Source organism: Peromyscus leucopus, chromosome 4 (genome assembly GCF_004664715.2).
Source record: "Peromyscus leucopus breed LL Stock chromosome 4, UCI_PerLeu_2.1, whole genome shotgun sequence".
Classification (NCBI taxonomy): Eukaryota; Metazoa; Chordata; class Mammalia; order Rodentia; family Cricetidae; genus Peromyscus; species Peromyscus leucopus.
Genome location: NC_051066.1, coordinates 37344538 through 37365781, shown reverse-complemented (window position 1 = coordinate 37365781; position 21244 = coordinate 37344538). Strand labels below are relative to the sequence as shown.

Here is a 21244-nt window from a genome sequence, read left to right as displayed (position 1 = left end):
CAGCTTGATTTACATAGTGAATTCCAGGACAGCCAGGGCTACAAAGTAAGAGGGGAAAAAATTAAATAGAAACCACCTGGTTTTTGAAAATATATTGCATTATTTTTGTTGACCATGATAAGTTTTTAACAAATGTTTAAGTAAAAGTTCTTGCTACATAATGAGAACCTTAAGCACATATTTCACGCAAATCTTTTCTTGTTAAACTAATCTTTGCCCCTTTGTCCCGCCCTCTCTAATGACTTCCTTGTTCAGATAACAACCCTAAGGCGGTAACAGTGACTGCAAAGTTTTTTTCAGTTGAGAACTTTATAAGGGGACACTTTTTTTTTAATGTCACTTTATTCAATCAGCTGATGTATCCAGTGGGGGAAAAGAAGTTAACTTTTTTTTTGAACATAAAAACAGGTTATAATTGAAAAGTCCAGGGTTATTTTAAACAGTAAAATATTTTCTCTGTAGAAAATAGTATAAATGATAACATTTCCCAATCAGCCCTTTTAAGCCAAATGATAGCTGAATTATACATATAAATATTGATTAGATTCTGGGATACAGAAGAGACCTATCTTCATCTGTTCAGAGAGCTATGTTTTACTTAAATTGTGTAAGTGAGATTCCTGTTCATCTTCCCCTTCACTGTTGGATTTACGGCAGACATTTTTCTATAGGCTCATCCATAATCTAAAAAGATTTTGGCCTCCATAAGGGGACACTTTTAAAAATTAGTTTTATTGGTTCTTTGAGAATTTCATACAATGCATTTAGGTTCTGTTCACACTGCGCGTGCGCACACGAATTTCTCCCCCCTCACTCCTTCCACAGCCATCCTTACCTCCCCTCCCAAACTCCGCCTCCTTTGTTTTGTTTCTTACTTAGCGCGTGGAGTCCAGGTTGTGCTGCTTCTGTAGTCCTAGCTATGGGGCCATCAGCTGAAGCCTGGTCAACCTACCAGGCGCCACACTCTTAAAGAACCCTGCCTGTCCTCCACAGACCTCACCAGCTCTCCATAGGCTTCGGTTGCGGCTTGGGAACCACTTCCCAGTCCGTGCTCACAGTGGAGCAGATTGTTCTTGTGCAGGTCTCCTCTGGGTACCCAAGCCACTGGGAGTTTATAAGCGCAGCAGGCCTGCCATGTCCCAAAGACACTGTTCCATTCCAGCCCAGCCCAACCTCTGGCTCTTACAATCTTCCTGTCCCCTCTTTAGAGAGGGTCCCTGACCTTTGGAGCAGTGGAGGTGACCAAGATGTTGTAAGGGGAGACTTTTAAATACCTTTCCTGGCAAAGCAGTTAACACAAAGGAGGTGTGATAATCTTAGTGCAGGAGACTTTTATGGGGAGCTTTTCTCTCTCCAAAAGAGAACATCCTGATTTTAGGAAGTTGCAAGTCATACATTTTACCCAAGCCATTCAGCAAGATATAGCTTAACCTCTCAACAGAATTCTGAAGTACATAGGCAAGTGATGTCTGAAGTAAACTAAAATGAAATCTTGAAATCTGACAGCCCTCTACGGCGTAGCATAGAGTGTGGGAGGAACTGTTGTTAGATTGTTTTCTTTTACAATAGACACTGAAGACGGACAGCCCTGGGAGACTAACTCGGAAACTGTAAAATATCTAAATAACCTGTACAAAATCATCTCGAAGCCTCTGACTTGGCACGGTGCTCTGAAGGAGTGTCTGAAAGAGAACATGCGGCTGGTGAGCATCACAGACCCCTACCAGCAGGCCTTCCTGTCCGTGCACGCCACCCTGCGCAACTCCTCCTTCTGGATCGGACTCTCCAGCCAAGATGTAAGTTCTCCATCCCGCCCATCAGCTCCTCTCGTAGACAAAGAGAAAGCAACGTTTGTAAAGCCTCCTTATGCGGTTAATTCCATGAGTGTCTATTTTTAGACCAATTATCTTTTGACATAAAGTGCAAGATTGGGGTTTTTAAAAACCTAGTGTGTGTGTGACTCACTGAGCACTTCTTTTTATTTATCTTCGTTGACTGATCTAGAATCAGAAGCTGTCAGTTCTCTTCCACCAAAGATGAGGAGGGAAGAGTTTACTTCAGTAGGGTTGGCTGTGGAGCAAATGTTGAGAGTTTTCTGTCCCTTTCAGAGTTAGCACAAAGACATTAAACCGTAGAGGCAAATAAGAGACCCTGTCCTAGATGAAATAAAAGGCAAAGACTGGCACCTCAGGCTGACCTTAGACTCCACACCCAAACCTTGGCACATGTGTGCCAGTCTGTGCACAGATACACAAACACAGACACATGCACATCACACACACACACACACACACACACACACACAAATTACACACACTGACACATGTACATCATACACATACATATATGATCTTAAAATTTAGACTATAATAAATTAAAAGAATGAAAATTAAAACCACTTGTATTAAAATCTCTGTTAACGAGGTATGGTGGCTCTATTCCTGTAATCTCAACCCTTAGGAGGCTGAAGCAGGAGGATTGTCCTAAGCCCAGGGCCAGCCTGGGCTCTTGGATGAATTCCAGACCAGCCCAAGCTACGGAGCAAGATTCCCACTATTTAATGAAAAAGTCACTGTTATTAAATTATCAGAAGTTTACCTGTAGGCTAGTATTTTGCTGTGTGTTCTTGAGTTACTGTATTTACGGACTTGTTTTTAAAGCAGTTGGAGTCATGTCTCATAACTGTCTTCATTTCCCACTTAAGGATTTTGGTATTTTCCCTTAGTCTGTTCTCTATCATCATCATCATCATCATCATCATCATCATCATCATGTGTGTGTATGTGTGTGTGTGTGTGAGAGAGAGAGAGAGAAAGAGAGAGAGAGAGAGAGAGAGAGAGAGGAGAGAGAGAGAGAGAGAGAGAGAGAGAGAGATGGCGGCACACATGTGGAGATCAGAGGACAGCTTTGTGGAATCTTCTTTCCTTCCACCTTTGAATGGTTTGCTCTACCCACTGAACCATCTTGCTAGCCTCTCTTGTGTTTTCAGTCTTGACCTGTGCTTCTCTTTTCCCTTCTCCCTTCGCTTTACATATCCTGTGTAGCTAGTGTGTCTTCATAAGCTACCTTTGATCTTCAGAACATGACAGGATGTGAAGATGCAACAGTGTATATTGAAAACAATTGAATTTTTAAAAGCAGAATAGAAATAATATAAGACTTTTATTCAAGTGTCATGACACCAGGGAAGTATAGTGAGAACAGCAGCAGCATGGAGCCTGGAGCTGTGGTGACAGTTGTTTTCGTGTGCATGTATAAAGGAAATGATGTTGACCTGAAATAAAGCATGTCCACTGTATCTCAAGTATAGCAATTCTGGATTAAATGAAATCCAGAGCTGGGTCAAGGCAGGGTCACGGCAGGGTCACACCACACTGTAGTGAATATCAGGAAGGAGCAGGAAGAATGAGTCCTCATGTAAGTTGTCAGAGAGAGACATGGATCCTGGAAGTTTGCTCCAAGTGCAGGGACATCAAAGGAGATAATACCCGCAGCTCCCCACTTACAGTCCTTTGGTATCTAAGGACAAAAACAAATGAACAGGCTTCCCTTGTGCAGCTAAAACAGATTGTTAGCTTAGAAAAGCCAAGTTCAAATTAAGATCAATCAAAGTTTAGATGTTAGAAAGTTTAGGTATTTATATTCTTGATCAGGAGATTTCACGTTCACTGTGGGCAGGGAGTGCAATCGGAGTTATCTATGGTAGAAAGAAGCTCTAAAGGCCATTGGCAGGGGCTGGGGACAGAGGGGAAGAATTCAGGACAGTGTAGGCCAGAGTATAGGTAAAATGCCTCCCCAGGGGCAAGTTTAAAGCCGCACCAGTGGCTTACGAATTAACTGATAGAGCCTTTGCTAGCAGCCAGGAGGCCCTGGATTCAACCCCTAGCAGTACCAAAATAATGAAGCATTTGATAGTGCTAGATTTGACTGTTTTTGAAATAAGGAATCTGTGTGTGACCTTCCCCTGGGCCTCCGAAATATTTTGCCCTGTCGTGCAGTTGGGCCAGCATTGGTCATTAAGACCTAGCGCCTGGTGGCACCAGGGGGAAGCTTCATAGCTATTGCTGAAACTCCCGTGTCAACCACATAAAGCCAATCTCAAGACAGGCGGGTGGTCAGGCCCTGTCAAGAACTACAGACAAGTATTTAGAGGCTTCCGGATTGATACGCATACTGTAAAGGAAGCTGCTTTGCCCCAGAGACCAGTGTGAAAACAGCAGTGTGCGCTGCCCAGGCTTGAGCTGAGACTCAGGAAATGAACATTCACACTTGACTAGTCTTGTGTTACAGCCACGTCACAGATGGGTGTCTGGAAATTTGGAGGGCCAGGCTCACAAATCAAAAGCTCGTGCGGGATTGGACTACTGTTCACAGCCAGGTTCCTGCTCTTTCTAGTGTGCCATGCTGTCTCCGTCATATCCCGGGCAAACAGTGGTCCTCACTCCATCTTAGCTTTCTGGTTTCCACCAACAGTTCTTATGACCTGGGGACAGCAGAGCATGATGGTTAGGACCACAGAGTCTGAGAGCCAGAACTGGGGTCCCAGCACTGCACTCACTCTCAGTCCCCTGCTCTGTTAAAGAGAGGTAACAGTGCCCTTCTCGGACGGCTGTTACACAGATTAAACAAGTCAATATTTATCAAGCATTTAAGACAGTGCTTAACACAGTATAAAATACAACTAATAATTATTTGACCTCATGCATTAAAATAATGTGGAAGGGATAATGTGAATATTGTCTCTTTGAAATGAATTTCTGCACCTCATAGGATGAGCTCAACTTCGATTGGTCAGATGGAAAACGTCTTCATTTTAGTAACTGGGCTGCCAACAATGAGAAGCTTGATGACTGTGTGATCCTAGACACGGATGGGTTCTGGAAAACAGCCGGCTGTAATGATAACCAACCTGGTGCCATTTGCTACTATCCAGGAAGTATGGAAATTTCAAATGTCATAGAATTTGGTTCACTTGGTTTTGCAAAATCTTATGTGGGGATTAGAAGGAAACCGTGTCCTTTTTAAGAGTGTATTTTTATCATCTTATTTTGTGTGGGGGTGTGTTGGCAGTATGTGTGTCTGGGCACCGTGAGCAGGCCTAGTGTCCGGGGAGGCCAGATCCCTGGAACTGGAGTTACAGATGTTGTAAGCTGCCGCAGAGGTGCTGGGAATCTCAAGTGAGCACTCTAGGGGAGCGGACATCTCTTCACCCTGCGCCCTCTCCAGCTCCACCATGTCATTTTTTTTTCTTTCTACAGAAATTTGGTGCAAACATTTGTACTCAAGAATTATTGATTATAAATTGTTTTGAAATTAATTTTTTATTTTGGATTTCGTCTTTCTTACATCAGTTGACAATGTTGATTGGCATATACAGTCCCATTGTCACTCAGCCTCGTTTTTATTCATATATATTTACAAAACTAACTCATGGAAACTCTTTTTTTGTTGGGTTGTTTTGTTTTGAGACAAGGTTTCTCTATGTAGCTTTGCACCTTTCCTGGAACTCACTCTGCAGCACCTAGGCTGGCCTCAAACTCACAGAGATCTGCCTGCCTCTGCCTCCCAGTGCTGGGATTAAAGACGTGCACCACCACCGCCAGGCTGGAAACTCTTAATTAATTCTTAACACCAGCAACTGACATCTTAAGCCACTGTTGAAATTCCCAGGCATGGTGGCACATACTTTTAATCCCAGCACTCAGAGGTAGAGCAAAAGATTGGCAGAGCCAAGCCTGGGCTACAGGCAAGCCCCTGTCTCAAAAGCAAACAACACTCAGTTGATTGTAAGGAGCAACAACTTGGTCAAGGTAGCTTACGTCAAAAGGGAATTTCGAACACCACCCTACAAACAAGGGTAGAATTCAACCCACCTGGAGAAGGAGTTTCAGAAACCCAGCACTCGGGAGCCCGAAGCAAGCAGCTCTCTGTGAGTTTGAGGCCAGCCTGGTCTACGTAGCAAACTCCAGGCCATCCAAAACTACATGGTAAGACCCTGTCTCAAAAAGCAAAATTAAAGCAAACAAAAAATCCCAACACCAACGAGAAAACAGAACCCCAGACGTGTGTGTGCCTGTCCTTTCTCTGTGTGTCTTTTGCTCTACCCTGGTGAACTCTGCTCTCTGCACGCAGTGGAACTCTGCTGCTCCCCACCTTCCACTTCTGCCTGTCGCTAAAGGTGAGTTCACGGTTCCCGAATCCCACTTTTCCATCTCTGTCGGGCTCAGCCTGAGTTGGGTATGCAATCTCCAGCCCAATCAGGGGCCCACATTTGTGTGCTTGTGGGAGAAAGAACACACTGTTTCTGAGATCGAGGGATTTGCCACAAAATGGGAGAAAAATGCCCAGTGGTCTCTAGGACACAGTAAATCTTTCTCAATTATTTTGAGCTCTGCATACCTATATTTGCATCTTCTAGAATATATGACTTTTTCATAAAATGAAAAAAAAATTAGATATTCTGGAGGCCATGTTTTAAATGATATCTCTGTTTACTTTTGTTAAGGGAATAACTATTCCATAAAGTTATTTCATTAAAATTAGAGATATCAATAAGCAAAAAACGTGAGAGTGAATTACACAGTTCTAGTTAGATGCCTATTGTTAATTAATATGTTTATAGAGTTCCTCTGGGGAGGCTCCTGGTACTTGACATTTAATAATGCAGGAAGACAGAATCTCATGTAACCTAAAAAGCACCTCGTTTTTACATTCCTCCACTCCGCAGCAGGGGTAAGAAAATTATGTCAAATAATTTCCTCCCCACAGAAAGCCAGCATTTTATGCTATATTCGAGTGTAAACAGAGCAAACCTCACCAGGCTGTTACTTCCTCGCTTCCTGCATATTTCCCACAAATCAAGTCTAATGACTGCGAACAGGATTTAACATTTACATCTGAAATTAGAATTCTCACCATTAACTCCTTTTCTAGATGAGACTGAAAAGGAGGTCAAACCATCAGACAGCGCTAAGTGTCCGTCTCCTGTGCAGAACACTCCATGGATAGCATTTCGGAACTCGTGCTACAATTTCGTGATAACGAAGAATAGACATAAGACAGTCACACAGAAGGAAGTGCACTCCATGTGCCAGGAACTGCGTGAGTCCATCCTGCTGTCTTCGTGTGCTGGGACACGCTCACTTTTGATGTCCCTTGTGATAGAGATTCCTAAGTAGTGCGGGTGACCGACTCCCCTGATTTTCACACTAGAGAGCAGAGAACTGGGCGCGAGGCAGCTAGACCGACTGAAGTGAACTAGGTCACCCTGTGTGGCCAGCAGCTCAGTTATACCACTCATCAGAGCCAAGGTCCAAGGGGATGGGATTGACCTTGTGCACGTGGAGCTCTCCAGACCTGGAGCAATTCCCGGTTAAACCCTGAGGGTCTGTAGCTTTTGAATGATGGAACAGAAGGAACTATGAACTTTGTGCAGAGTTCCCAAGGAAAGCATCAAGTCAGTATCCCCCGAAGCGGGCTTTTTAGAGAAGTTCTACGAAAAATAAGATAGAATAAAGGTTGAGAAACACTAGACTGTTTACCCTCTGTATCAAAGTACAACTTTAAGAAATACTGGCATAGTATATGAAGTCACAGAGACTGAGGGCATGCACAGGGCCTGATGGGATCCTAGAGCTGAAAGAAGTGGACACGTGCCCCCACCCACTACCAAGAAGCTACGTCCAATTGATAACCACGTGCAAATGAAAATTTAGTTTTCTCCAAAGGAGTCTGAACCCCCAACCCCACCCTGCACAGCAGGGGCTTCCTCCTGGACCCTGGATTAGGCACAAAGCACACCCAAACTCCTGTTTCCACAGAGAGATCCTTTATTAAGCAGAGAAGAAAAGTTAAAGTGGCTGCTTTCTGACTCTGACAGAAAACAGCAGCAAATGCCCTTGCAGGTGTCATTTTTAAGAGGAGAAAAAGGGGAGGTCTGTATTAGAGTGGGCTAGAAAGGAGACAGGACCAGAGAGAGGGGAAGGGAACAAGAGAAAGGGGGCAGGAGCATTTGTCCCCAGGAGACAAAGGAGACAGACGTGGCTCATGGGCAAACGGCCCTTTATGAAGGTAGAGTGGGAAACCCCATGTGAGGATGAGGTGTTTAATTTCATTGGTCATGGTAATTAGTTGAGCTTAAGGTGGCTTCTGATTGCTGGGGTTTCAATACTTCCGATAGCTGGACCTTGGTAGTCAAATAAGTGGCTAGCTTTAGGGATGTAATCTAATGGTTTTTATCAAGGCAGGGGGAACAGGGGAGGGGACAAGGCCTGCCAGAGCCACATGCCTTGTGGGCTAGCTTCCCTTCAGAGTCTCACCGGGAAACAAGCTACTCTAAGGGTGGACTGTGCCCGAGGCAGGCCAGCAGTGAACACACTCAGTGGCATCTTTGGAGGTTCCTTGTCTCATAATGTCATGGCAGGGTTTTTTCTTTTTATTCTTTTTTTAATTACTGTTTATTTATCTTTTAATTTTATTTATTTTACTTTTTACCCCACAGGCCTTTTGTATATATATTATGGCTTCTGGTCTTGTTTTTCTTGGGGATTCCTGAGCATGTGCGTGAGGGAGTCTCTGCATCTATATCTGTTTCTTGTGCCTTTTCTTGGGTTCTTTTCCTTCTGTTTGTTTTTGTTTTATCTTAGTTTGCTTTATTTTATTATTATCCCTTAGATGCCTGTTTGTTTTCTAATGAGGGACCGAAGAGGAGGTGATTCCAGATGGGAGGAGGGATGGGGAGGAACTTAGGAGCGTAGAGGGAGAGGAAACCATAATCAAGATGTATTGTATGAAGAAAAATAATCTATTTTTAATAATAAAAAATAAAATAAGAACAGCAATTTTAAAAAAGAAATACTGTCATAAATGAACTAGACTAACCTTTTTTGTATCAGTGTTTCCAGATGTTTTATCCATGTCCTTTTGCTGAGAGGCCCCCTGGTTTTTTCTGCACAACACATTTGGGAAACACTAGCCACCTTTAACTCTAATGTAGCAGTGGTGTCTGAGGAAGAGGCAGGCCTGTCTTATGAGTTGAGGGGAAAATGGTATAATTTTATTTTAATTTAAAATCATACTAAAGAAGTTTTGTCACAGGGTAGTTTTTAGCAGCACCCCATTAATGCTGGGTGGATTTGTGCCCTTCGGAAAGTGAGCTTTAAATGAAGGGAAAGAGAAGTGGGTGTCTTAAGTTCTCAGCTCAGCTATCAGATCCCCGTGTCCTGTGGGGCCGGGTGTCCATCAGAATGTCTGACCACGCACAGCCTGTCAGCTCCGCCAGCTGATGGCTGTTTCGGTGTAGATAGGTCTGGGAAGGAGGGTGCCTGACTCTCTCAGGGAAGACAAAGGGTTCTGTACACAGGAATTGTTCAAACTGGCCTTCTTGTTTTGACAGATTCAAAAGCACATGTTCTGAGTATTCGAAATGAAGAGGAGAATACCTTTGTTATGGAGCAGCTTCTGTACTTCAATTACATTGCCTCATGGGTCATGTTAGGAATAACCTATGAAAGTAAGCACTTCATTATGACCTGTTTATCAAACTACACAGTGCATTCTTCTGTTTGTTTGTTTGTTTTCAAGACAGAGTTTCTCTGTGTAACAGCCCTGGCTGTCCTGGAACTCTCTTTATAGACCAGGCTGGTCTTGAACTCACAGAGATCCGCCTGCCTCTGCTTCCTGAGTGCTGGGATTAAAGGTGTGCGCCAACACACCTGGCTCAAAATGGAGTTCTTTAAAGACCATGTTTATGGATGCACCAGCACGTGTTATGTATCTGCTACGGCATGTAATAATCCCACCAAGGTTTTTGTGTGTCTGTTCTGCCACTAACACACCCTTACCCCAATCATAGATTTAAATGGTAGAGAGCAATTTCCCATCTCCACCCTTCCTTCTGGCGACTCAAGACTAAAAATGACCACACTTCCACAGAAATCCCCAATTTGCATTCCCATTATAACTATGTGGGAAGAACAAACACAGGGTCCCATTTCTATTGATGCTGCCCCTTTGGCTTTATAGCATTATCTTGGGGTATGTGTATAGTAAGCAACAGAAAAATAAGATTCTTAGTCTAACAGTGGGAAAGATATTTGAAATTTGGATTAAATATCATGTCTCCAAAATACCACTGATATGGACAAACCTTAAAACCCCATGTCTAATAGAAAATAAACAAGACCAACTTTGAAAGAAAATCAGGGGTATCCTGGAGTCCATGAGGTCTTGAAATTAGGGAGGAAAATCCATCTATAGGCATGTCATGGAGGGGGCTGGCATTTCTTCTCATCTCTACCCTAGCAGTAGTCGTGGCCCTTGAGCTCCTGGAAGAGAAGAGTCCAGATGGGACACAGCAATGGACAAGCAGCAGGGTTGCATTAGAGCAAGCAAGGAAGCAATAGACCCATGACACAAAGAGCAGCTCCAGGCTGGGCCCGTCGGGCCATGTGCCCCCTCTCTCCTGTCCTTCTTGTGCCCTCTTGTGCTTCCCCTAGGGTGGGCACTCCCAGGAAGTGTCTGTGCTTTTCCAGGAAGACCATCTTACCCAGAGTTAAGTCTGTTTAAGCGGATATATAAGATGTGAGAACATGTGTAAAAATTAAGTCCTCATAAAATTGCAAAGTTCCCTAGGTGCAGGTTCCCCTGGAGACGATTGTGCAGAGCGGAAGAGAGCAAACTCAGGCATGAGTATTTGAATTGTACCCTCTGGGACTGGAATGCATGGAACATGAACACAGAAAGGGACTGTTGCGTGGGGAGGGGGAGCAGCGAGGGTGAGGCAGGGAGACAGAGTGTATGTAGATGCCATAAAATAAAGTCATTGTTTTATATGCTAGTCTAGAAACTTAGTAAAATTAAGTTATACCCTCTTTGTCACAGTATTATCAGAAACAACTGAAAATGTATTCTTTTTTAATTGGTTTTCGAGACAGGGTTTCACTGTGTAACAGCCCTAGCTGTCCTGGAACTCACTGGTAGACCAGGCTGGCCTCGAACTCATAGAGATCCACCTGCCTCTGCCTCCCAAGTGCTGGGACTAAAGATGTGCACCACCACTGCCCAGTTGAGTTAATTTTTTATTGTGGTAACAGCAAGGAGTTTACATTCATAATTTTGTGTATGAATGCCTAGCTATTTAGCACCATTTGTTGAGAAGCATGATCTCCACATTGAAATGAAGTGTGTTAAAATCTTTCACTCAGGAATATGCACAATTGTGTGTTGTAGAATATTATTTTAAGGTGTGTTACTTTTGTTCATGTTGCATTTGCTTAATTCTGTGAAGCTGTGTTGCTGTGCCTGTCTAAAACACCCGATGATCTAGAGAAGAGCTGAATGGCCAAAAGCGAGGCAGGAGAAAGGATAGGCAGGGCTGGCAGGCAGAGAGAATAAATAGAAGGAGAAATCTGGGGGGAAAAAAAGAAAGAGCAAGAGAACAAGGAGAGAAGGATGCTAGGAGCCAGCCACCCAGCCACACAACCAGCCACAGAGTAAGAGGAAAGTAAGATATACAGAAGTAAGAAAAGGAAAATGCCTAGAGGCAAAAGGTAGAGGTGATAATTTAAAGTTAAGAAAAGTTGGCAAGAAACAAGTCAAACTAAGGCTGGGCATTTATAATTAAGAATAAGCCTCCATGTGTAATTTATCTGGGAGCTGGATGGTGGGCCCCCTAAAAGAGCAAAAACAAACAATAACAATTGTATCCAGAGAAAATAATTTCTTTCACTAATTTTATAAGCTATCAAGAATTTAAAAACATAAAATAGTTATAATCGTTTATGTTACAGTTGACAGTATATATAAGGATAGTTGGTGAGCAACAAATAAGCCACCAAAGAGTGGAATTCTAGTTAATTTTTTATATTCATAATTCATATTTTCAAGTTAAAAACAAGCATGATTTAGTGTTACAATTAGAAGATTTTTTTTTTAAGGTATAGTTAATCTGACAACCTTTTAGAAGGTAAGGAAAGGAGACCATAAAGCAGTGGTTTGAAATACTAACACTGAAACTGAAATTTTGATTTAATCTCTAATATAGAAGCATGTGTTTCTTTCCTAGACAACTCTTTGATGTGGTTTGATAGGACTGCGTTGTCGTACACACACTGGAGAGCGGGAAGACCAGCCGTGAAAAACCACCAATTTCTGGCTGGTCTAAGTACTGATGGCTTCTGGGATATTCAGCCCTTCAGTAGAATCGAAGAAACAATTCGTTTTTACCAGCGCAGCATTTTAGCTTGTAAAATCGAAATGGGTAAGAGTCTTGGTCATGTCTCTGTTTCTGTGGTAAAATAGCCTGACGAAGGCAACTTAAGGGGAAAGGGTTTGTTTGGCCTCATGGTTCTAGGGGGATACGGTCCATCGCGGTGGGGAAGACATGCAGCAGGGCATGCATGATGCAGGAGCAGGAGGCTGGCTGGTCACACTGCCACACACTCATGAAACTGAGAGTTAACAGGAAGTAGGGCAGGACTGTAAAGCCTCAAAGTCCACCCCAGTGACCTACCTCTTCCAATGAGGCTCTGCCTCCTGAAGGCTCCACAACGTCCCCAAACAGTGTCATCAGCGGGGGACATTTGATAGTCAAGCCACAACAGTACGCATGAAAAGGTGTGGTCTCACTCCAGGGAAATAAGTGTAAGACCATTAGCTCCACTACAGAGACTCAGACCACGCATGTCTGGAGAGCTCCGTTCATATTTAATCCACATGTGGAACCACAGAAGGTTACCAAAGAGAACAGAGTCCTTGGAGTCCTGGACTCAAACTCCAGAAGGGAAGCATTGCTGGTGAGACAGCATTGGCTTTTCTATCCTTTGCAGGCAAGTCTTAGATTATTTGGTGAACAAAGAGCTCGGTGAGAATGAGGAGGTGGTGGTTGATTTGAGTCTTGAAAGAGGGACAGAACTTTTATTTATTTATTTATATTTTTAAAAAAAGGGGGGGGGGTTGAATAGAATTTTGACATTCCAGGCAAAATGTGTGTCCTACAATCTTGTCTAATCCTTAAACAAGCCTATTTTGAAATGTAAATTATGTATAAGTTACCGTCAGCTTTAGAATTCGAGTACAGCACCTTGCTCTGCTAAGCCCTCTGCTGATGTGCGGCCCATGGCAGCGACAGCCTCGTGGACCCTCTTTGTTCCGGGTGCTGCCGAGTAGTGTGCTGGAGACCTGTCGCGTCAGTGTTCTCCTACTGACAGTCACTCTGGGTCCTTGTAAACGGTGAAGATGTTAGACACCAGCCTCCCCCAGCCCTCACCTCTTCTCTCTCTGTTCTCCTTGAGCATCATTCTGTCAGCCAGTAACTTCCTTGTTCTCTGAGTGTCCCACCAAACAGTGTCGGCTTTGTTTGTTTTCCATTCTTTCATATACATTTTAATAGATGTTCATGTTGGGCTAGCTTTAGATTTGCGGAGAACTTGAACAGTTAGAACTGAGAGTTCTCACTACCCCACAGCCGATCTCACTGTTGTTAACATCCTTCATGAGTATCTGTCACAACTAATAAGCCAACGTGGATGGGTGCGTAAGAATTAACCAAAGCCTGTGCGTTATTCATATCCCCTAGTTCTTATTAAGTGTACTTTTTCTGTTCAGACATCCCGTTAGACTCAGCCGTGGCCCCTCTTAGCTGTGAGCATGTCTCTTAGTTTTGAGGTTATCTGGTCATATATTGTCTAGATTATGAGTTTTGGGTTAAGCTGTGATTTGAGTGTGGGAGAAGGTATCATTTTTAGCATAGCCTGTGAACAATGAATACTGTCGACATCACTGCTGATTTAGCATTGATCTCTCTGGTCAAGATTGTGTTGTTGATTTCTCAGTTGTAAACTTACCCTTTGTCCCCTCTCCATGCTGTACTCTCTATAAAGAGAGTATAAAGTCACTGCACTCAGTCCACACTCACAGGAGGAGAGAGCTATCCTCCATCTTTGGGATGTGGGGCAGGGTATCTATGTGATTATCTGGAATTCTGTACAAGACGTTTGTTTGCATTTTAAAATTTATTCAGTCATTTATACCCGCATCTCTGTAGTTTTGTTGCTTGTTCAATTACTGTTTTTAGTTTTAGAAATTTGTGTGTGTGTGTGTGTGTGTGTGTGTGTGTGTGTGTGTGTGTGTGTGTGTATTCGTACATGTGGCTAGGAGAGGACAACTTTGTGGGGTTCATTCTTCCTTCCACCTTTCTGTGGGCTCCAGGGATTGAACTCAGGTTATCAGGCTGCCAGAGCAAATGCTTTTAGGTGTTGAGCCATCTTGCCAACCTGATTCTTTCTTTTTATCCTTCGCTTAACCCTCTATAACTACTTAAGACTCTTAGTTATTAATTTATACTTGGCAGCCAGGGACTATAGTTTGTGTGTTAATCTCAGCACTTAGAGAGAGGCAGGAGGATCAAGAGTTCAAGGCTAGCCTCAGCTACATAGTGATATTGTGGCCAGCCTGAGGTATCTGAGAACCTTTCTTGAAAACAAAACAACAAAAAACCTGGTATTTTGGATTTCTGTTCAGCATATCACACTAATCACTGACCTGCTCAGACTAGCTCATTGCAGCCTGACCACGAGGAGCTGGATCCTTGGACTCCAGTGTCCCTGCAGGAATTCCAGCATCACTGTTTTCATGTCGATTTGCTTATCTTCAGCACTTCCTTACTTTCTGGATCTCTTCTTTCTCTTTAGCCTTAATTTCCCCTGCACTGCAGACCTGATTTCTTTGACAAGCAACCTTGCTGACTCCCCCAGTGCAGATAACTCTCCTTTACAGACAGTCTCACATGTCCAAGTGCTGAATCATTTTGCCATCATGTCACAACAACTATAATAAGTTATTTTGTTCAAAATATGTATTTGAAACTATTTAAATTTACCAGCCCTTTTATTTTCAATGTTATAGTTGACTACAAGGAAGAACACAATAGCACACTGCCGGAGTTCATTCCGTATGAGGATGGCATCTATAATGTTATTCAGAAAAAGGTGACGTGGTACCAAGCATTGAGCATGTGCTCTCAAAGTGGAGGACATTTAGCAAGTGTTCACAACATAAATGGGCAGTCCTTTCTGGAAGACATTGGGAAACGTGATGGATTCCCTCTCTGGGTTGGGCTCTCGAGTCATGATGTAAGTCTCACTTTGTTTCCAGAAATTTTTAAAAGCGATGACTTTGAAATTGGTTAATTCCTGGTTGTTTCTTACCTTTTACAGCATGGAATGAATAAAATTACAGAGTGTAAATGTCAGGCCATCCCAAGGGTTCAGTGGGTTAATAACTCAACAGACTCTTGTAATCTTTTGATTTGGAGTTATTTTTGTTTTGGGTGGAGTGGTCAACATCCCCTGTTCCACCTCTCAGCTCCATCCTTGGTCCCTGGAGCTTGTTTGAGAAGGACCAGTTCGAAAGCTCCTATGAAGTACATAGCATGGAATAGAAAAGCCTTTCAGTATTAATGGCACATCTGTCATTTCTGTGGTAGCTGATAGTTAATGAATTATTTAACCTTAGCAATCTTATTTCCTCATCAGTAAGATCAGCTAATAACATTTTCTTTCGTATTTTAAAAGATCAACATATTGATAACACATCTTTGGGGCCATCATTTGAGTCCTATCTCTTATATTATGTACATTTAATAATGTCTGGCATACAAAAACAGCCGTCCATTGAGAGTTTGGGGCCTCTTTAAATAATCTTTAGAAAAGAATGGAGAAAAATAGAAGGAAGAAATAAAGGAAGGAGGGAGGGAGAGAGAGAAAGAAGATGCTTTAAGATTGTGGGTTCAAGTGCAAGCTGAAAGTCGTCTCCTCACGCCTCGCTCCTTGGGGAGAGGCTGCCTCTTCTAGCCCCTGCTGAGTGATGGCCTCTGTCATGTTGCCAGACACAAACTGCGAAACCACGAAGCTCAGAAAACAGCTTTCCAGAGCAGGATACAGCTCAAGGGTAGAGTACTTGCCCAGCCTGTGTGAGCCCTGGGTTCAATTCCCAGCACCACAAATAAGGAAAAGAACAACATGAAACAATTGCAGAACAACATGATGGTCAGAGCCTAAACCTTGAATTATGGTACAGAGGTAAATGGAAGCCATTTGTATGTGTTTCATAAATCCAGTCTTTAAGGACAATCCAGGGATAGAATGCAGTGACTGTTTCTGAATTTAAAGTCCGGCTTCAATTCTGTCAGAGCAAATGCTCCAAATGACTGTATCAAAAGCAAATCTCTGGCATTATACACAGGCCCAAACTTACAATATTTATAAGCAGATAATCAGAGCTCACTTCGCACAGTGTGTGCATTCTTACATTCTTACATTCACGCAGCTGAGCTCAGGCTATCCAAACTGTTTCTAAACAGGGGAGTGAATCGAGCTTCGAGTGGGCCGATGGCAGTGCATTTGACTACACCCCATGGAAAAGCCAAGGATCTCCTGGAAACTGTGTCGTTTTAGATCCAAAAGGAATCTGGAAACATGAAAAATGCCTGTCTGTTAAGGATGGTGCTATTTGTTACAAGCCTACAAAATGTAAGACTTGATTTCGAATAACTGTGTATTTACTATAATTTGATATAAATGTATGCACATCATTGTTTAATATCCATTTTTGTAGATTTTAAATAAGGCCCACAAATTCTATAGAACACGCTTTCTGATATTTTGTGAATGGATGTAGAATTGATGTATCTGTTAGGGAATTTGTTCCCAAGGAGATTCATCGTTCTAGCGCCAGTTACATTTTACTCTAGAATCTGAAGATTCTTGCTTCATGCAGAAATGATTCTCAAAGGCTTCGGTGTTTCCTTAATGGCATCACCAAAAACCAGCTTCGCAAGCACAAGGGGGAAGGAAACGCAAAGAAAAACTGTGGGAGCCGGGCGGTGGTGGTGCACGCCTTTAATCCCAGCACTCGGGAGGCAGAGCCAGGCAGATCTCTGTGAGTTCGAGGCCAGCCTGGATACCAAGTGAGTTCCAGGAAAGGCACAAAGCTACACAGGGAAACCCTGTCTCAAAAAACCAAAAAATACAAAAAACAAAAACAACAACAACAAAAAAAAACCTGTTGGAATCCATGACATACGATAAAGCACACAGTAATTAAAAAAAAAATCTGGCCGGGCGGTGGTGGCGCATGCCTTTAATCCTAGCACTCGGGAGGCAGAGGCAGGCGGATCTCTGTGAGTTCCAGGCCAGCCTGGTCTCCAAAGCGAGTTCCAGGAAAGGCGCAAAGCTACACAGAGAAACCCTGTCTCGAAAAAACCAAAAAAAATAAAAAATAAAAAATAAAAAAAACACAAACACAAACAAACAAAAAAAACACAAACAGAAAATTAAAATTACATTTGTTTAAAAAAAATCTGAGAAAACAGACGTTTCAGAGTGGAGAATGATCGTTCAAAATAACAAGCATCATATTACCATATGGCCTGGCAAGTCCATGTCCAGGGTTAGACTAAAAAGGACTAAAAACAAACACTCAAACCGATATTTGTACAGCCACGTTCATAGAAGTATAATTCATAATAGTCAAAGGCAGAGAACCCAGGCATCCTCCAACAACTGAGTGGATAAATAGAAGTTAATACAGTGTGTCAAGATGTGTATAAATATGTCTATGTAAAACACACACTGGAGTATCTCTTAAAGAGGAAGGAAATGCTAATACATGCCACAGTGTGGCTAAATCTTGAAGACAACACGCTAAGCAAAATAAGCTGGTGATAAAAGGGAAAATTCTGTAGGGTTCTCTGTATTATGAGGTACCTAGAATTTTCAAGTTCACAGTAATAGGAGGTCAGGGTCTAGAGAGGGTGAGGTTTAAACAGTGACTGCATACCGAGTTTCAGTTTTGCAAGATGAAAAAGTTCTGTAGTTGGGTAGTAGTGATTACTGTAGTGTGACTGTGCTTATTGCCACTGAGGGACGCACTAAAACATGATCAAGATGATGGTGTGTGTGCTGGTGCACGTGTGTAATCCTAGCATTCAGGAGGAGAAAAGGGAACTCAGGGCCACATAGTGTGCTCTAGGGTGGCCTTAAGCTACAGAAACAAAACCCTGTTTCAGAATAAAACAGAAAACAAACAAAGTGGAGGTGATAAAGGATATGTTATGTGTATTTTTCTGGTAGGATGAAAAATGGGGTCAGGCTGTACCCCGTAGCTAACTTTGTAGATTGTTTACCTAGCATACAGAAAGCCCAGCTCCTATCCCAGCACCTCAAAAACTGATCTGGTGATGCATGCCTATAATTCAAGCACATGGGGTGTTGAACTTGATAGGATGAGAAGTTCAAGGTCATCTTGAACCAACCTGAGCTACATGAAATAAAGTTTCAAAATATTTTTTTCCCTAAGCAGAAATTCAACAGGGCTGGAATATAGATCAGTGTTAAAGTGCTTGCCTAACACTTGAGAGACCCTAATTGGATTCTAAGTGCCGAACAACAAAAAGACTATAACAAACTTACCACAATGCAAGCCCTTAAATACAAGTTTAGGAGTTGGAAACACAACTTCATAAAGATCAGAAAGGAAAGGAATGTCTGCAACACAAGGCAGCCCAGCTACAGACAGTTCTAGAAACCAACAAGGTTGGCGGTGTGAGATGTTAAGAGGCCATATGCCCTGTGGCGCTGTGGCGACTGGTGGGTGAACTCACTTTCACATCTACTGAAGCCCACACACACAGCTACTCCCAGAATCACAGGGCAATATCCCTGCAGCTCGTCGGCTACTTTCACGAAGTGGTAAAGGCAAGAATTGCTGGTAGCAGCTCCTACCACCACTGGCGCCAGTGAGGAACTGAACGGTTGCGTTAGTTGCTCACCCGCTACTCCAGATGTTGAACTGACTGGGGGGGAGGGGGAGCAGAGGAGCGGAGGGAGAGGGGTGCCCAAATGGGGAACATTAGGAAGGCTAAGCCAACGGCTGAAATTTGAAAGGATTGATCCTGCCTTCTAACAGAAGACAGAAGCAGAAGGAACTAGTCAACCCCAGGTTCTTGATGAAGAAAATGTGAGATGCCATTTTCTCTGGAGTCACAGAAGCCACAAATAAGACAATTCCCACCCACCTGTGACCTGCAGAGCCCACAGGGAGAGGGTTAAGGTAGTGTAGAAAGCACAGCTGAGCTGAAGTCTGGGCTGAGCTCACCGCCTGGGACAAGGCCAGAAATTTGAGAGATGAGAAATTTGACTCAGATGAGCCGTACTTAGCCTCTTTCCAGTTGTGTGCTCTTGAAAAGGAATTGATCTCAAGCCCTAAGGGACCCAGCCTTCCTTCAGAGGCTGCTAGCTTTACTCAGCACAGCTAAAACACAAACAAAACAGGTTAGGTAGAAACCGGAAGAACTTTTAAGAGTTTCAAAAGATAACATCTTTTGGTTTGAAAGAGATTGACAAATTGCCAATTTTTTTACTTGTGGGTGCAACTTTTAAAGTCAACCTTATCTATCTACATAAACATTGGTTTACATTTTCACAATAAAAGGGAAGCCAAGGGAACAAAATTTAGTTATTGGCTCAGAGTGCTGACAGGCCTACCGAAGCCTGTGTTTTCTTCCTTCCCCAGTCTGTGTCTGCTTGTTCTCAGTTGGTTGAACTCCATCCTCGAGAGGAAGCGCTTATACCTCCTCTACCACTGAGGTTTGGAAAGGGCATTGCAAACAGCTAACCAGAGTGTATCTGTAGAGTCCAGACTGTGGCTTTTGCTGGTGTATGGATTGAGTTACAGGCTGCTTATCCACAAGCACAGGTTTCATATGGGAACACTGAATGAGATTTGAGGGAAGTATTGACTTTCCTCTGTGCATTACTACAGCTGTCTCTAACATCTTTTCACAGCTAAAGAGCTGTCCCCTCGTGTACACTCATCAAAGTGTCCAACGCCGAAAAGGAATGGTTCCCAGTGGGTCCAGTATGGGGATCACTGTTACTCGACTGACCAAGCATTGCACAGCTTCTCGGAGGCCACACAGTTGTGTCAGGAACTTGGTAAGTTAAAATTCACTTGTTTTCCTCTCCCGGTGGTGGCGACGTGCATTGAGGAGCTGGAGTCCATGCTCACCCCTCATCCAAGGGTCAGCTGCAGTCCATGCAGATCTTCAGACACAAGCAAACAGCTGCGGCACACTGCAAACAGGGAAATGGGCTCATCTAGGTAAATGGACGTCCCCTGGAGAGGATCGAGCCTCACACACGCAGCAGTACAAGTTACCGGAGCCCATTCTGCTTCTGGGCAAGGAGTGACTTGCTGGTGTGGATAACCATCTGAAGGGTGGTAGTCATGTGGCCCAAATTTATGCTATCCGACAGTCTGTCTCCAAAGCCCTGGTGGCTTATTACCAGAAGTATGTGGATGGGGCCTCCAAGAAGGAGAGCAAAAATATCTTCATTCAGTATGATTGGACCCTGCTTGTAGCTGACGGGCCTGCTGATAAGCCCATCTCAAGGATCAGGGTTTACCTTTATAATAAACATTCTAGGATTTTAATGTCAAAAATAAAGAAAAAGCCTGATGGTGGTGACGCACACCTTTGATCCTAGCACTCAAGAGGCAGAGGCAGGCGGGTCTCTGTGAGTTCGAGGCCAGCCTGGTCTATAGAACAAGTTCTAGGATAGCCAGGGCTAAACAAGGAAATCCTGTCTCAAAAACAAATAAATATCAAAATGAGAGTGAATATATTGAAAGTAAAAATGGAAAGAAGTAAAAATGCCAAGTGATCTATGTATTCATATCAAGTAGCAGTGATAACAAATGAAACAGTTTTAAATATACTTCAAGACGCTTAGAAAAGGGGGGTTAAGAGGCAAAATATAATTGACTCTGTAGTCTATTACTGAGTTTTTAATATTAAGCTGATACTGAAGAGGGTAATAAAATCAACTGAGCATGAGTTGTCCATCCATTCTGAATAGGATTGCCCCACATCCTAAGAACCCCAAAAAGGGGCAGGACTTTAGTCTTTAGATTTAGCCATTTCAGGAAAAAAGCATCAGTGACTGACTACCTCCCATGAGGGACCCGGTCATTGCCTTCGATCAAAACGTAAAATGACTTCTAGGAAAGCCACCTATGGTATTTCAAAAATCAAAGCCATTTCACTTCATCGTTGGGTAGCTATGTAGCCAGGCAGATGGCATTTAGCTCGTTCATTTTGCTCAATATTGTGGAGGCAGCTGGCTGGTTAGAAAGCATTTTAGTTACTGCTTAACTACATAACAGGAGCTTCGTGTGGGAACCT

The 21244-nt window shown here is 43.1% G+C and overlaps 1 protein-coding gene and 1 pseudogene across 2 annotated transcripts in view; both read left to right on the top strand.

Moving 5' to 3' along the window:
* LOC114692807 (CD302 antigen) overlaps window positions 1-21244 on the top strand; it is a 127076-nt gene that overhangs the window by 54709 nt on the left and 51123 nt on the right. For both annotated transcript variants that reach the window (XM_028868908.2, XM_037204817.1), the window contains exons 25-32: window positions 1570-1796; window positions 4771-4936; window positions 6934-7101; window positions 9395-9511; window positions 12065-12259; window positions 14905-15131; window positions 16361-16529; window positions 19845-19994. In XM_028868908.2, coding sequence (XP_028724741.1) covers window positions 1570-1796; window positions 4771-4936; window positions 6934-7101; window positions 9395-9511; window positions 12065-12259; window positions 14905-15131; window positions 16361-16529; window positions 19845-19994 — 1419 coding nt within the window. The remainder of the gene's footprint in view (window positions 1-1569; window positions 1797-4770; window positions 4937-6933; window positions 7102-9394; window positions 9512-12064; window positions 12260-14904; window positions 15132-16360; window positions 16530-19844; window positions 19995-21244) is intronic.
* Window positions 20047-20421, top strand: LOC114705097 (annotated as a pseudogene).